General features: G+C 49.3%; 1 protein-coding gene across 1 annotated transcript in view; it reads right to left on the minus strand.

Moving 5' to 3' along the window:
- The window catches only part of DDX10 (DEAD-box helicase 10), an 832,256-nt gene that overhangs the window by 274,302 nt on the left and 541,181 nt on the right, over positions 1–16,773 (minus strand). The window contains exon 15 of the mRNA XM_086935230.1: positions 10,671–10,832. Within this exon, the coding sequence (XP_086791356.1) occupies positions 10,671–10,832 (162 nt within the window). The remainder of the gene's footprint in view (positions 1–10,670; positions 10,833–16,773) is intronic.

Consider the following 16,773-nt stretch of genomic DNA (forward strand, 5'->3'; position numbering starts at 1 on the left):
TTCTCTGCCAGTGTGAACTTCCGAGGGAGAACCCAGGTCTATATGAGAACATCATGCTGCTCAGTGTCGGCTTACTGCACATTTGCAGAAACTCTTTGACCCTGATGGCTGGTGGAAATTTCTTTAAAACAAACATTCCAGAATTCCCCTTCTCTGTGCACCTGTGTCCCTCGTGTCCATCTTTGCTTTAGGCATTTGGTTAGTCCATGAAGCTAGAAAATAAGTATGGTCTGTTTCTGTGGTTTTATTTAGCGCTCGCTGACCTCTATAGGGAAACTACTATGCTGGCTCTCAAGCTGCCTCCTGTTGTTCCCCCAACCTAGTCCAGGTGTCATGCAGGGGTTGATGGTGCAGACCTCTGCCCCCCTTGAACTCCTGCAAGAGGGCAGCAAAGGGGGGGGCGTGGCTAGCAGCCGATGATGGCGGCAGCAACCTAGAGAGGCTCCCGTAGCGAGGCGGCTTCCCGCATCAATCCGCATGCCTATCCGCTCACTGATCAGTCCGAAGAGGGTGTCCTGGGTGCGGTGACCGAACGGCGCCGGCACAGAAAATTTGGGAGCGCTTGGACCCCGGTATCGGGGCGAAACCTCATCTACGTCCCTCGTGGAAGACGGGCCTGGTGACACGAGGCGAGCATCGGTGTCTAGTGAATCCTGAGGCTGGGCGGAAGTTCATCCTCCCCGGCGCAACCATCCGGAAGTAGCCGACGACGCCATCGCCCGACATTCTTGGCTGGCGATCCTCCCCGCCGCCCGCTCCATCCCTCACGCAGTGTACCCAGTGGCGCTAGGCAGCTGTGCCCCTTGGCTGCGCTCGACACAAGCCGGAGGACCTGTGCAGCACCAGTCGCCATTTTGCTTGACCCAGCCGAGGCCGCCACAGCTCCGCGGCGGCCGGCGGCACCCTAACAGCGCCAGCGACCTCTGGCCCACACCCATTCTGGGCCCCCCTGCATTCCCTTCCCCCCCGCGGACAGCTACGGACCTCCGGCCCGCTCCATTACAGACTTTGTCTCACTGGACAGTAATGGCGGGGAAGGGACAGCGGCAGACCGCTGCTCAGGCGAAGCTAGGGAAATATGCCTACGATAACCAGTCATCCACCCAGCCTGAGCAGCGCAAATCACTGGGGAAGGGCGCTGACAACGACGGTGCCAAAAAAGCCACGCTGGACGATGTACTACGAGCGCTGGAGCAGGTACAGGCCACGGTGGGCTCGACCGCGGCGGAGGTTACCCTTATCAGAGCCGACCTCCAGAAAATGAGCGAAAGAGTGAAGCAGGTGGAGGTGGTGACTAAATCTTTAATAGAAGACGTCTCCGACCTACAAGTGGCAATGGAGAGGCTGCAGGCGGACAATAAACTTCTGAAAAGTAAGTTGGATGACCAGGAGGGGCGTTCCAGACGCAACAACGTCCGTATCTTGGGGGTTCCGGAGTCTGAAACGAAGGGGGCCATGGATTTATACGTTGAAGACCTTATAAAGACTAAACTGGCCCCGAAGGGACTGTCCAACTTCTTTACAGTGGAGCGGGCCCACCGGGTCCCGGGAGGGACGCCTACCCCGGGGGCCGCCCCGCGCCCCATCTTGGCGAGACTCTTCAACTTTAGAGACCGCGACGCGGTTCTCCAAGCAGCCAGGGTGGCACCGCCCATCCAAATCCAGAATTCACGGATTTCGTTCTTTCCTGACTACACGGCGGAAGTCACCCGTAAGAGGAGAACATTCCTCGAAGTTAAGAAGTCGCTTCGCGACCAAGACCTGCCGTACTCCATGTTGTTTCCGGCCCGGCTGAGAGTGGTGGCGGACAAGAAGGTCTGGTTTTTCGACTCAGCGGAGAATGCCAGGGAGTGGCTGGATGGCTGGCACACTGTGGACCGCCCCTCCAACCGTCGACGCAACAGGTCGGGAGAAGAGAGCCGGCGGGGCTCCCGTTCTCCACCCAGGAACAGCGAGAATGGATCACCGTCACAGGACCACTTGGGAGCTGCTGGAGGCGAATGATGTGAACACAAGGAACTAACGAGTTACTCCTGAACTCTACTCCCATTCTGATTCTTCACCGAGTCGTTTATGGACGCTGGCCCAGATGACCCGAGGGCTGCAAAGGGACCGCCTGCTTTGGGGGAAACTCTCCCCTGACGTGCAAGTACTCTGTTTCTGACATGGGATAAGCGCTCTGCTAAGTTGGGGAGGCGGGCAGTTTTGAGTCCGTTTGGCATGGAGGCAGGGTGGGGGGTGTTGGGGGGGGGATTTGTTTGGTTTTACGGGAGATTCATGCTATCGATCACAAAACGTAGAATGTACTGTGCTGTTTACTTGAACAATGCTGGGAGGGTGGGCCCTGTACTGATGGTTATTGTCTCTAAGTTTTGATGGTGGTGGATGCACAGCCTAACGTGATGCAGGCGGGAGAGACGCGACTGGGCGGCTCCTCCCTCAGGCTTCTGGCCTGGAATGTGCGCGGTCTGGGTGATAGAGTGAAGCGCGGCCTTGGTTCTGTCCGAGGTTAAGCGTCATAAACCTGACCTCATACTCCTTCAAGAGACCCATCTAATGGGTAATGCCACTAAGGCCCTGGACAGACGAGGGTATACAATGTTGGCCCACTCGGAATTCTCTACTGGGTCCCGGGGCACGGGTATCCTGCTCAGAAAATCCTCTACTTTTATCACCCTTAGCACAAAAACTGATACGCAGGGCTGTTTTGCGGCAGCGATTGGTCAATGGGAAGGACGCCCCCTGACTATAGTATCAGTATACATCCCGCCGTCTTTGCACTCAGTGATGCTGCCTGCCCTGGGCGATTTCTTGCTGTCCCTCCCTGAGGGAGACACCCTGCTAGGCGGGGACTTTAATGCCCCTGCTGACCCACAACTCGACAGGTTCCCAGTGACCGCCCTCCCCGGGGGTCCCTCCAGATTTCAGCGCTTCCTTGAGGCACTGGGGCTGATAGACATATGGCGACACGTCCACCCAACACTGCGACAGTACACCTTCCACTCCACCGTCCATAATAGTCTGTCCCGCATTGACCACTTTCTGGCGTTGGGGGATGGGTTACAGCGCGTCGAAGAGGTGCTCATACACCCTAGGGGCATCTCGGATCACTCCCCACTAACTCTCACCATTACTTCACAAACACGCACACGCCACCGCGTCTTTCCGATGCACGCCTCATACCTTAAGGTCCCTAAGGTCAGGAAGGCACTACAGACTGCCACGACACATTACTTCATGGAGAATGAGCCTACCGCAGCCTCGGCTGAGGTGTTATGGGAGGCCTATAAGACCGTCCTGAGGGGGCAAGCCATTAGCTCCATAACATCGCATAGACGAGAACAGGCGGCTGAACACTCGGCGCTCGAGCTACGACTGCGCGAAACAACCGCTGCCCACGAAGCAGACCCCACTGATGACACATTGCATGCGCTCATGCTGTCCCAGCGCCTATATGCAGACCACGCTCGGCACATTACACAAGGTCACATCACTGACACACAAAACCGAATATATGATATGGGGGACAAGGCAGGGAAAATGTTGGCTTGGCTTGACAAGAGAGGGGGAAGCGTCAAGGGGATCCAACAGGTTAAGGACGAAAAGGGAAATATCCAAACGGACCCAGCTCGGATAGTGGAGGCATTGGCTGCCCACTTTGAGAAAGTCTACACCCCGGAGCGGGACGTCACTGCGATTGCGGCCCAAAGCGCACTGTACGATCTGCCCATCCCGGCACTGTTGCCGGAGGCGGCAGCTGAGCTTGAGGCGCCCTTTACTGCTGACGAACTGCGGATCGCCATTGGGGCCCTACATACGGGCAAAGCGCTTGGACCGAACGGCATCTCAATTGAGTGGTTCCAAGACCGCACTGCTGTTCTTAGCCCATACTTGCTCCGAATGTACGAGGAATGCCGTGCTACGGGGGTACTCCCGTTGGACCAACGAACGGCCACGATCGTGGCTATTCCTAATCCTGGTAAGCCCCCGGAGGAATGCTCCTCATACCGCCCTATATCCTTACTTAACGCAGAAAGCAAAATTCTAGCGAAACTTCTGGCAAATCGTCTCATGCCCCACCTACCTGACCTTATTCACCCGGACCAGTCGGGGTTCATGCCCCACAGGAACACCTCACTCAACCTACGACGGGTGCATGGGGTGTTGGCCAAAACGGATGAAATCGGCGAACCCGCGGCCATCTTGGCCCTTGATGCAAAGATGGCCTTTGACATGGTAGAGTGGGCGTATCTCTTTGAGGTTCTCCAATACATGGGTTTTGGTCCTGTCTTCATCTCATGGGTCAAACTGCTATACACCATGCCGGTAGCACATGTGGTGGCGAATGGCCACATTTCACACTCCTTCCCGCTCAAGCGCGGCACCCGACAAGGTTGCCCTCTTTCCCCCCTGCTATTTGCGCTGTCGCTTGAGCCCTTGGCGATCCGCATTAGGACCACCCCCTTGCTTAAAGGGATTCAATGGAGGGAGGGCTGGGAGGACCTCATATCGCTCTACGCGGATGACATGCTGGTCTACCTGACGGATCCTGAACACCGCATTCCGGCTCTCTTGCACATTTGCAATGCCCACGGAGAGGTGTCTGGCTACACCATCAATTGGAATAAATCCGAGTTCTATGCCCTGACGGGCAGCCAACCAACGGTTGGTTCCACCTGCCCTCTGCGACTGGCCGGTTCATCATTAAGTATCTTGGTATTCACGTCACGGGTGACCCGGCGGAATACGAAAGACTGAACCTAGCGCCACCGCTGGACCGCCTCAGGCGAGATGCGAGTTTCTGGGCAGGATTACCGCTGACGATGCTGGGGAAAGCAGCCCTCTTCAAGATGAAATCCCTGCCCCGCTTTCTATATATTCTGGACAATACCCCTTTTGCTGTGCCCCCTAGGTACTTCAAGAGGGTGGCGGCGGTGGTCTCTGGTCTGCTATGGAGTAACCGCCCGGCACGGATAGCTCACGCCAAGCTCTGTAAGGGCTGGTACGAGGGCGGCATCGCACTTCCTAACCTCCAACTTTACTATTGGGCGGCCCAGCTTAGGCCGATCAATCAATGGTTGCACGCATCGCAATCGGACCCAGCATTCCAGGCGGATCGGGCCCAGCTGGGGGCTGGTACCCTGCTGGCCCCGCTTTACGATAAACGAAAACTCAGGTCGCTGAAGGGGCCCACTAGGATCACGGTTGCCACCTGGCATGCAGCCACCGCTGCGCTGGGATGGAAAGATACTATCACCAAGCTCACCCCACTCTGGGACTCACGTGCTCTGGGCGACCTTCGGACCAGCAAGGGGTTCTCCCGCTGGGACGACATTGGCATTTCAACAGTGGGGGACATGTGGGACCATGGGGCTGTCATTACGTTTGACCGCCTGAAGGAACTCTACGACATGGGGCCACATGAAACCTACCGATATGTCCAAGTTCGTCATGCTCTGCTGGCGGTTATTCCGGTGGGGTCAGCTCTCCCCGAGTCGTCCCCGCTAGAGGACCGCCTCTTGACCGACTACATGGTGGAGAAGGCCACCTCCCTCACCTACCGGAAACTCCTCAATAATTCCCCAGACCCGCTAGTGCCTCTTAAAGGAAAATGGGAGCAGGACGTGGGGGAGATGGATGAACATGAATGGAATGAGGCACTGGCATCCCCTAAGGAAGCGGGCATATCCTCTAGAATGAGACTCATCCAACTCAAAGTTCTGCACAGAACATATTACACCAGGACATTGCTTCACCACATACAGCGAGCCCCTGACCCCTTCTGCTTGCGGGGCTGCGGGGAGGAGGGCACACTATTCCACACACTCTGGGACTGCTCCCTTATACAAACCTATTGGCGTCAGGTCATGCGCACTATCTCACAGGTGCTGGAGGTCTCCGTGCTCCCAGAACCTCGTCGCTGCCTTCTTAATGTGTGGGAGCCAACTGACTTGTCCCGGCATGGCCGCCTCTGGGTAACGCTTGGAATGATGATGGCCAAGAGGGATATCGCGCAGCGCTGGGGGGTGGCGGATCTACCGAAGGCCTCACAATGGTGTGTTAATATGGACAGGGCCATGGTCACAGAACGGGCAGTGTATTTGAACAGGGGGTGCCCGGCCAAGTGGAACAAAGTTTGGTCCCCATGGAACGTTTACCGAGGTGAGATTTGTGAGCCACTTCCTGAGGGTGACACACTAGAGTCAGACGAGGAAGAATGAATGTGCGGGAAGGGCTTAGTGATGGGGGGGGCAACACCGGGTGGGGGCGAAGTAACGGAAAGGGACGGCTAATACTGTACCTGACAAGGTGTGCAAAGTGCTGTTGGCTCGGACTCAGAAGTACGCTTCCACCTAACTGGCGTTAAGTTTCCTGTATCGATGGCAATGTGATTTCCCGAAGTTTTGATTGTTCTTTTTTAGGTACAAAACAGAAAACGAAAACCTCTTAATTCGGCATGGACCATTCGCAATTTTTCTTCACAATTTCTTTCTGGATCACTACCTTCATGTCCTCACGACCGCAGGTGCAATTGTATTGTAATAATGAATATTTATTTGCTTAACACTTCCATAGCGGCCGGCCCGGTTGGGTTGTAGGCGACAAGCTGTGTAATAACTGTGAAGGCTCAATAAAGGTTTTCAAAAAAAAAAAAAAAAGAGGGCAGCAAAGATGTGTTTGTCCTCCACAGTTGGTGACTTAGAATTCGCAGAGCGGGTTCGCAATTCTTTAAGGATTGGTTGCACAGGAGATCCAACATTCTTAGTACTTTCTGATGGACTGCACTTTCATTTTAGGTGAACTGGAGGATCATAGCACAGATCAAATGGGTAACTACCCTATGGAGCTTGCACTGATATACCCATAATCAGGCAAACTCTATTGCTAAGTTTTGAGCAAATCCTCCAGTGCTTTTCCTGGAACTGAAGGCTTTACCTTGACCAAGCCTTGCAATCCCTTCACAGATTCACAGAGCAGGTGGTGAACGTCAGTGTATCTGTTTCAGGATACAGGAACACTAGAGGTAAAGGTTCAATAATTCTGGGTTTGCATGGTGATTCCCTTTTCTGGATACAAAAACTATTAATACACAGATTTAGGTGCAGGGATACTGGCCAGAATCTGAGACTCTATCCCCACCGCCTCCAGTTATCCTGCACCTAAATCCAACATATTTGTAACAAGGGCAATAGGAGTGAGTTTGACCACACACGTAGGTAACAGACATTTAAAGACAGACAAGCAATGCTATTTCTTGGGTCCAGTGAGGCAGCACAGTATTTAGGTTCATGTGACCAGACTCAATGGGAGGGGAATCCCCCTGATTTAACATATATTGTATTAAAGGTTTGACGGAACAAGGTAGGGTTCAGGTGCCTTTTGAAACATAGATTGTTGGGTCGTGCTCTCTGCCTCATGCCTCAAATTTTAAATATATAAATCAAATATTAAATAGTGTACCACAAATATGGAAATGCAAACTTCACAGAATGCTTTCAATACTCTCCCACTGCATGTCCGGCAGACATTTCCTTTCCTAGTGGGCCTGTGGTATATGTAGTCCCACTATCTCCAAAACGACGAATAGTGTTTGCTCCAGTGAATCTGTTCTTGTGTGTGGGTGAGGTCTAACACCACTCCTTTGGAAAAAATGCTGCTGTTTAGAGCTGCACCTCAGTCTCCCACACCCAAACACATATTCTTTGCCCTCCCACAGACTGCAGTAAAATCATTCTATATCAAGTGCTCTACTACTACTAATTTTCGTCTACGTCAACATGGAGCTAAAAAGGCTTGCTGATAAGTTTCAACAAAGCTTCTCTCACCTAAGAAACCACAAAAGCCTCATTCCTACTCCCACACAAATCCTGAGTTTGAGCCCAACTCGTATTTTAAATCAGGCAGTAATAAAGCATTCCACAGGTGTCAGACTGCCAATGAGATATTTGCCAGTTATAACTTCGACAAATTATGCAGGGAAACCGTTAACTTTCTGAGCTTGTGGACCTTGGAACAAGGAACAACATGCACTATTAATTTTCTTCCATCACGTCGTCTGAAACTCAGAACAGTGTAGCAATTGACTTGGTAAGTGCCAAACCTAGAAGTATTCAAATTTACTGGATGTGCAACACCAAACATGGATTGCACAAGATAAAGAATGAGGCCGCCATATTAAGCACATTGGCCACAATGGTACTTGCTTCACGCAAAAAGCTCCAAAACTCACATACACTAATCATCCAGACCTGGATGTCCAACAGCTACCTAAAGCTCAACAAAAACAATCAGAATTCGTGTTATTTGCTAAGGGCAAGAAACAGACCACACCTGGCTCAATTAAATGAACCTTGATGGCTTCAAACACCAACTTTTATTGAATGCCAAGTCACTCTGATTAACATGGAACATCAACTTCATCCCCAAGGAACACCTTCCCAAGAAAACAAAGATGACATAGTGTAAGCTCTCTCCTCTAAAGAAATTTAAGCTATTTCTTCCAGAAAGTGCCTTCAGAACTGCTGTTCAAGCCTTCGTACTCTTGCATCCAGTTGGTAACACCATGCCCCTTGGCCTACCAGGCTAGACACTCACAACCCTAAAGGACATTCTACACACCACAGCACATCTCGCTCAGGGACTTAAGAAATATGATCACATCTTGATGAAACTCCATTTGCTCCCTTTGCTGACCCACACCCTCTTCAAAATCTGCTGCATCATATGTGGCACAACCACAGACACCATCAGACTGGATATTAAGAAGGGTAAAAAAAGAAAAAAGAAAAAAACAACCATCTAAGGAAAGCAGATCTGGAACAACATGTCCATATCCATCAGGGCTACTCTAACACTGCTCCAATTCAGGAAAGAGTTCAAGAACAACCTTTTTTAAATAATATTTCCTTACCATGCATTAGCAGTCTAAAACCCAGCTACCTCGTTTGTTGACTCGATGCTAGTATTTGACCCTGTTCTGTGCTCTGCCACCTTTTGGTTAGGTTTATGCTATAGAAATACCACATACATACGTGCATGCCTACAGCGAGTGAGGAATAGGGGTAGCGAGGGGGAGATAGAGAGTGTGAGAGAGACAGATTTATATTTTGCATTAACTGTCCAGTACAATTACCTAGGAGGTTTCTCATTCTACAGCTGGACTCAAGAAAGCACCAGTGTGGAGAGGTTGACTTTATGAAGATGTAACTGTTAAACATTGCACTTGCAACTTGTGTCTAGTACAGGGAGTATGCATCTTCCACCGTAACGTTTCATAATGCAGAACTAGCCACCTATATTGCTTTTGTAAAATGTTCACACCTAACACTATTAATTTTTATGCGCATGATAGAAGGAAGGCCTAGCATTAAAACAGTTAAAGTGCATCAGAGTATTCCTACTTTGTAATGCTTTGCCTGAAAGATTCAATTTTGATGTAACCAAGCATTAGCAAGACAAAGCTGAATCAAGAATGACATGCTTCACCTACTATTGTTATCAGAGTTAAAAGTCAACAGTCTCTCTGTTAAGGTCTCCGTTCATGCAAACAACCAGCATTTATCCTATATATCCATTTCACAATTAATGCTCATGAAGTCCCTCCATTGGCTGCCGGTGGACGAGAGATTTAGGTTCAAGTCTCTTTGCATTGCCCACAAGGCCTTGTGGGGCAATGGCCCTGTGATCTCTCAACTCGTGCTCTCTTTTGATCTCCCTGCGCTCCCACACTGCCCATCTAGCGATTATCCCTCGCATTAGGAGGGATAGAGTGGGAGGACGATCCTTCGCTTACAGAGCGGCTTCACTTTGGAATGCCCTTCCCTCTTCTCTGCGGTCTGAAAACCGGCTGCTTCCCTTGAGGAAGAAGTGCAAGACCTGGCTTTTTCTAAACATATCCCTTCCTGATACGTATTACGTGTGGTACAATCAGCGCTGGGATGCCTATGGGTAGCCACCGCCCTAGAAGTGCTTATTACATAACACAACATGACAAACCAATCACAATTGAGTAAACAAATCAACTTCTCTCTCTCTCTCTCCAGTAGTCATACAAGCTATAGTCGTGTCTTACCTTACCCTTAAAAAGGCCATATTTGCAAGCCCTCCGAACCTACTCTGGACCCATCCTTTGATACCAATCACCAAAAGCTTAAACAAGCTTGACGACACCTCAGTCCTCAAAGAAATCCATCAAGTCCCTGTGGAGAGCAGAATTCGCATAAATCTTGCTCAGCCTTTAGAATAAACACTCACGGTTGGGAAGGCTGATTTGAGGCATGCTTACATGCCTCAAATCACCCTTCCCAAGTGTACTACTCTGCCTTCTGATTTTACACCTTTCCCTATATCAGTTTTTTCAGGAAAACCGCAAAGCATGAATTTTCCACAAACTCTCATTGTGTGCCCTCGTTTTACTTATCAGATCTTTTTTAAGGGCCTCCTGTCACCGTTCTAACCTCTTCCTTTATTCCCATTGTAGAAGTTCTATTGCATTACTTGTAAAGTTTTCCATTACCACTCGGTCTGTAGAACTAAACACGAACAGATAAATAACTAAATAAATAAGATATGGCGTGCACATGACACATACAATTATGTAAGGGTGGTTCTTTTATTTTATCAGGAAAACAAATACTTAAGGGTGACCCTGAGGGCGACAGTTTACTTACTCGGTGCTTTTCTTTTATTTTCTTCCTGTATTCTTCTTTGTCAAATTTGTCTTCCTCATGGAGTCTCTCTTTAGCTTTGTCCAGATTTATACCACTAGAATCCTCGCACTCTTCGGGCTCTTTCACTGTAGACTTTTGAACCTGGGGCCACTGTTGGATCAGCTGTGAAACAGAAAAACCCACAGTAAATTAAATGAAACAGTATCCAGGGCTTACACTACAGAATTAGTGGTGTTCCATTCAAGCAGCTGCGAGGTTAATGGCCTCTATTTATCAAGAGGTTTGGCCATGGACACAAAGTGAGTCAAAACATAACTTTCATAAATCATGCCAGAGACCTTAAAAAATGAAACACATCCATTTGTCATGTCGCCCTTTCTTGTGCAGGACAATATTTTGCATAACATATACATTTTGTCTGGGAGCTGATGCTTTATTTTTACAAATGGGCATCTTAAAGCAGCAACCAATTAAACTTCAGGACGGGTGGAAAGAACAAGAAGCACAATCTTGAATTTCACTGTGATTAATGCTTTGGGGCTGCCCATTCCAGCACAACCCTCACTATCTCTCATCTTGTGCCCGAGTATCATTTCCGTAAAATAACTCATTTTCTACCCTTCAGCGTGCATCAGCTGGTCACTGATCTCTTTCCACAGCAGCCTATAACATAAATCACAGGAGTACGCGCACACATATCCTGTAGGACAGTCCTTCATTGGAAAGAGACCAGCACTGGTGATTTTTCTACATATTCATTTACGGCGAGAAAAACAATTCTTTCAGAAATGCTGTACATAACAACAGTGATGCAATGCAGGTAATGATTTTTGGATTGTTGGCATAGTGAGTAAAGACAAATTGTGCCAATGGCTGAATCTGGTTGGCGAAGATATAAACAAATAAAAATAAGCTATCCAATCACTGACTAAAAGGCACAAAGAGGCATACCAGTAACATAAGGTTAGGGGTCTATCCGTCTTGTTTCTTGTTGTTCCTTATATTTTTTCAGTGCGGTCTTGAGCATACCCAGCAGCTGAAGGGTAGTCTTCCTATAGGAGCAGAGGTGTGATCTGACAGAGGAAACAATGGTTTCCCTCAGGCCACTACCAATTGGACTGATTAAGCAGTTAGTTTGTTCTAGCAGGCCATTAGACTAGGGGGTGATAGAGAAATATTCTATGTCAGCAATGGAGGCGAGGATTATGCTTTCTTTCTTCAAATTATTCTTACACAGCCATTCAAAACAACAAGACTACATTTCCCATAAAAAAATTATGTCCAATCATGAACAGACCTGGATCCACCAATCAGGTCCCTCCAGACTCCACATAGTCTGCCCTCACTGGCCCTTCCTCCTCTTTCTTCGCTGCTGCGCAGTCGAGATAAGTGCTTTGCTGTTTACTTGTGCATGTCAACTGTGCTTTATTGTACAACTGGTTTGGTTCCTCTGTATTGTATTATACTGCTTATTATGTCACTGCTTTCATTGAGCTTTATGTTGTGACTTTTTTTCCCCACTTTGGGGTTGATTTGCTCGTTTCTGTTACAGTCTCATTGTGAGACAGGTTGTTTCCTTTGCTTGGTACACTCTGGTGACGGGGGTGACGCAGTAGCTCTTTCCCGCTTGAGGCATACTTCTGGGACCGTCACTCTCCCTCTGTTTATTGCTGTGTTTTCTTTTTGTTTTTCTTATGGACGAGTGCCGAGTCCATCTGTGTTGAGCCGCAGGAGTGTTCCCACTCCTAGGCAGCTCGTCTGGTGCACTCGCGACCTCCCGCCATCAGGGCGTGTGTAAGGCTTCTCGCTAAGCTGCGCGCATTCAAACCCTGAAGGGTTTGTGTGGTGCGCCGTAGTTTGCTAGCATTGGCCTGAGGTGAACGCCTCCTGTGAGGTGTATTTGTCCGCACGATCTGTCCGTTACCATTCTTAAGGGCTGATCGCGTCTACACTCCGTTTGGCACTTTAAAACGGAGCCAGTATTTTCTCTTCCATACGCCTGCTGTGGTCTAGTATCGAGTGTCCTGTCGCTCCAAGGGCACTGCTTCCCAGGCCAGTTTTGAGTTTTTGTATTCAGGAGGCACCAGACACACGTGCACAGGGATTGCCCTACATATTTAAATTGCGAGCTTCTCGCCCTTACTGCAGGCTGACACACAGCCCATTATAGACTGATTCTTTCATCAGTCAGGTCTGCCACCCAGACTGTACGATTAGAGCTCATCAATAATACTTACCCTCATACAGCTATGGAATTCGAATATGAGGATGATTTCCAGGAAGGGGACAATGCCCGACTGACCTCCAGTGGGACGAGGAGTTTTACGAGGTGGTGGACGCCTCGATCTACAGAGCGGTGGGTGTAGCCATGACCCCACTGGAAGAACGGCTGATTCAGAAAATTGACCAAGAGCTTTCGCGCCTAGGTATCCTACCCATGGCCCCTACACCCTAGATGGCCCCTGCAATTCCCACTCAGCAAATGGCAGCACCAGTTCCCTCCCTTCCCCCTACTAAGAGCGCGCGTGCAACGCAGGGATGGATCCCAGTGTCTTTGAGCAGCTTAAACAAGCCTTTTTGGTTACCCAACCCTACTTACCACAAGGGGATCCCCCCCCCCACAACCCCCCCTCCCCCTTGGGACGCTGCAGGGCATAATTACGGAGATCCCGGCCTTTCCAAGCCCTCCCATTATGTCACACCTCTGGACGCATCAGATATGTATGATCCAGATGACATATTCCACCCACATTCCTCTGACTGGGCTCCAGCGGATAATGTGGCAGAGTACGTGGCCATGCGCATCAGGATGCCTTTTGGAGAAGGAGGCACGTAACTGTCTCGGGGATGAATGTCCTCATCCTCCCTTGGAAAGCAAAGTCGCCCTTACCCCAGAAATTGAGGCCGGCACAGAGACTTATCTCTGAAAGTTCATGAGGGACCCCATGAAGGGGATAGATAGATCCTGAGCGAATTCAACGAGTAGCTGGTCTATCGCCACCTCAAGATGGAAGGCATCCATCTGCTCAGGGATATCCTGCGTCCTTGCGACTGGATGGTCCGCCTCGATATGAAGGACGCTTATCTGGTGGTTCCGATCTATCCCGCTCACCATCGTTTCCCGTTCAGACTGTCATCGGCCCCCTGGTGTTTTAGCAAGGTCCTCAAGCCTGTGGTAGAGGGGTTGAGAGCTCGGGGCATTCGCATGATCGTCTATCTCGTCGACCTCCTCCTTATGGATGCATGTCCCAGTCAGCTTCATCCGCACCTTCAGATGACAGTCAATCTCCTCCAGAGTCTGGGGTTTGTCATCAACGACACAAAGTCTATGCTCTCCACCTCACAATGCCTGATGTTTCTTGGATTTGTGATCGACTAAAGGTCCTCAACTCTCAGCCTCCCACCAAGTAAGATTGCAAAGATCGGCCACGAACTGCAGCGGCCTTTCTCCAGGGGTCAAGTCTTCCTCAGAGATTTAGCTCGGATAGTGCATCTGCTCTGGGCCTCTATCCAAGCGATTTTCCCAGGACCCATTATCGCGCGTTGCAACGTCTCAAAGCGTTCTACCTGCGGAAGAGGTGCCCAAACTCTCACATGGTGGTCCTCTCAGAAGACGCCAGAGAGGAGCTCGGATGGGGGCTTCAACACATGGAAGCCTGGAACAGCCGAGCAATCTTCGGCTCTGCTCCTGACATAGTCACAGAGTCAGATGCCAGCACCGTAGGTTGGGGAGCCAGATGCGGCAATTTTTCTACAGGAGGGTTGTGGTCTCCAGACGAACGCAGATTACATATCAATTGTCTGGAACTCCTGGCAGGCTCCTTCGCTGAACGCTGTTGGACGAGGGAATCCATTCAGTCCTCAGTTCTTCTGAGGATGGACAACGTGTTCGAAGTCCACTATATCAACCATTTGGGAGGAACGAGGTCCAAAGCCCTCTCCAATTTGGCCTGCAGTTTTTGGCAATACTGCCTGGATCACCACGTGTCGGTGACTGCAGAGTACCTCCCCGTTCGGGAGAATCTGGTAGCGGATTTCCAGTCCTGCAACTTCACGGATTCAAGTCTGTGGAAGTTAGACACAGCAGTTTTTCAGCAGTTGAACGACCTTTGGGGGCAGTTTTCAATAGACCTGTTTGCGTCGAGGCTCCATCACCAGCTTTCCCCAATTCTTCAGCTGGAGACCGGATCCCTTGGCAGTGTCCACGGATGCCTTCCTGGGATTGGAGCCTAGAGATGGGGTATGCGTATCCCCCTTTGCGATGATCACTCGGTGAGGGCTCAGGTCAGGAGGAAGAGGGCAGAGTTAGTGGTCCTTTTCCCCCCTGTGGAGAACTCAAGTGTGGTTTCCATTTATTTTGGAACTATCCTGGGATTCTCCAATCCTACTCCCCCTCTTTCCGACGCTTTTTCTGAACCCAGACCTAACTCCTTATCCTCTAGTCCTGCAGAACTCGTTACGGCTAGTGGCATGGGGATTACCGGAGACGCTGGGAAGTCCCAGGCCTTTCAGAAAAGGCTGAGGAACTCATGTCTAGAGCGTGGGCTGACAGTACGGTCAAACGCAACAGATCTGCTTGGGGCAGATGGTTGAGTTGGTGTATGCGACAGGGTGCTGATCCCTTGGACGCAGATATTGTGTACATTCTGAATTTCGTGGCCCATTTAGCATCTAGTGGCTTGGCCTACAGGTCTAGCAATACTTTTAGTTCAGTTATATCGGCTGGGCATTTGCAGCTTAATAATGCACCTGTTGGGGAACATCCTCTTGTCTGCAAACCTTTTTGGGGCATTCGCCTCTCTTTGTTTCCAGAACCTCGTTACTCAGCATTATGGGATGTGAATCAGCCAAAAAGTTGCTGGACCCAACTTTCATCCAATCCCCAACTGTGGCAGAGCCCTTAACCTCTGCTTAAGACGCCTGCTAGATTGCCGACTACACACCCAATGCTACAGAATCACGAGTCCTATATGAAAAATATAAATTCCGCTCTTCAAGAGCCTCCAATGACAATTCGAGATGAATTTCTAACACCTTGATTCCATATATAAGCATTGCTATCAGGTAGCTCTAATATATTTAGTGTCAGGGCCTGGATGTTGTGTAAAAACAGTTGCAGGGCCAAACTGATCTACCTGGATGTCCAGGGCATTCTTGTGTTGATGTTTCCTCCGGGCAGGACCAGTGAGGGACTAAATGAATGTCCCTGATGGAAAGACTGATGTCACAAAACAGGTCAGCCCGTCCAATTTTGTTTTACTTTCTACCAGAGAGGTAAAACAGTGCACCTAATCATGGTAAGCAAGCTCCTTCAGTTTTAAGCTGCAGTTAAACAATTGTTCACACTTCACACATTTCAATATGCTGTTAACTCTGAGATCAGGTAAGTAATAAAGCCCAGAGGCAACCTCAACCAATATAAAAGAAGCAAAATGTATTTTATGAGAAGACAAACTACTGAAGGTAGAGACTGTGCAAAGAAAGCAGAGAGAAGACGAAGGGGAAGGTAGACTGAGTGAATACTTTATTAAATTAAATTTACATTCCTGCTAGACAGAAAAACAGCAGGCAAATGGCAGCCACGTTTAAAACCACAATTCAGTAGGTGAAAGGCGCTTTCTGAACTTCACTTTATTTGCATACAATTCTGGGGAAACCCTTTACTGGGGAACCACTGCAAGAGCTAATGGTTCTGCATCAGAGCGTGGCTTTTCCCAGGGATGCAATGAAAACATCCAGTCACTTAGCTGAATGGCTAATCAGAGTGGCAACATGATTAAACACACTGTACAAATCAATTAATCTAATGAAGTATGCAAAATTGCTTCCTCATAAGAGAGTTGCAAATGTACTCAATTTAAGGTTTTGATTTATTTGATGTGAATGTGTGTTCAGCTATGCGTTAGGACAAACATTAATTTGGGTTCACTGGGAAATACAGTTTACTGTGAATAAAATATGATGGGAAGATTGGCTGACTAACTTGGCTTTAAACTGGTAACCTTTAAAAGAATATTGGAGCACATTTTACAACAATACAAATGGTAATTGTTAAATGCGCTTGATAAGGGAAACAAAATAGTCACTGTAGTAAACTTCATCA

Source organism: Lissotriton vulgaris, chromosome 8 (assembly GCF_964263255.1).
Source record: "Lissotriton vulgaris chromosome 8, aLisVul1.2, whole genome shotgun sequence".
NCBI classification, from domain to species: Eukaryota; Metazoa; Chordata; class Amphibia; order Caudata; family Salamandridae; genus Lissotriton; species Lissotriton vulgaris.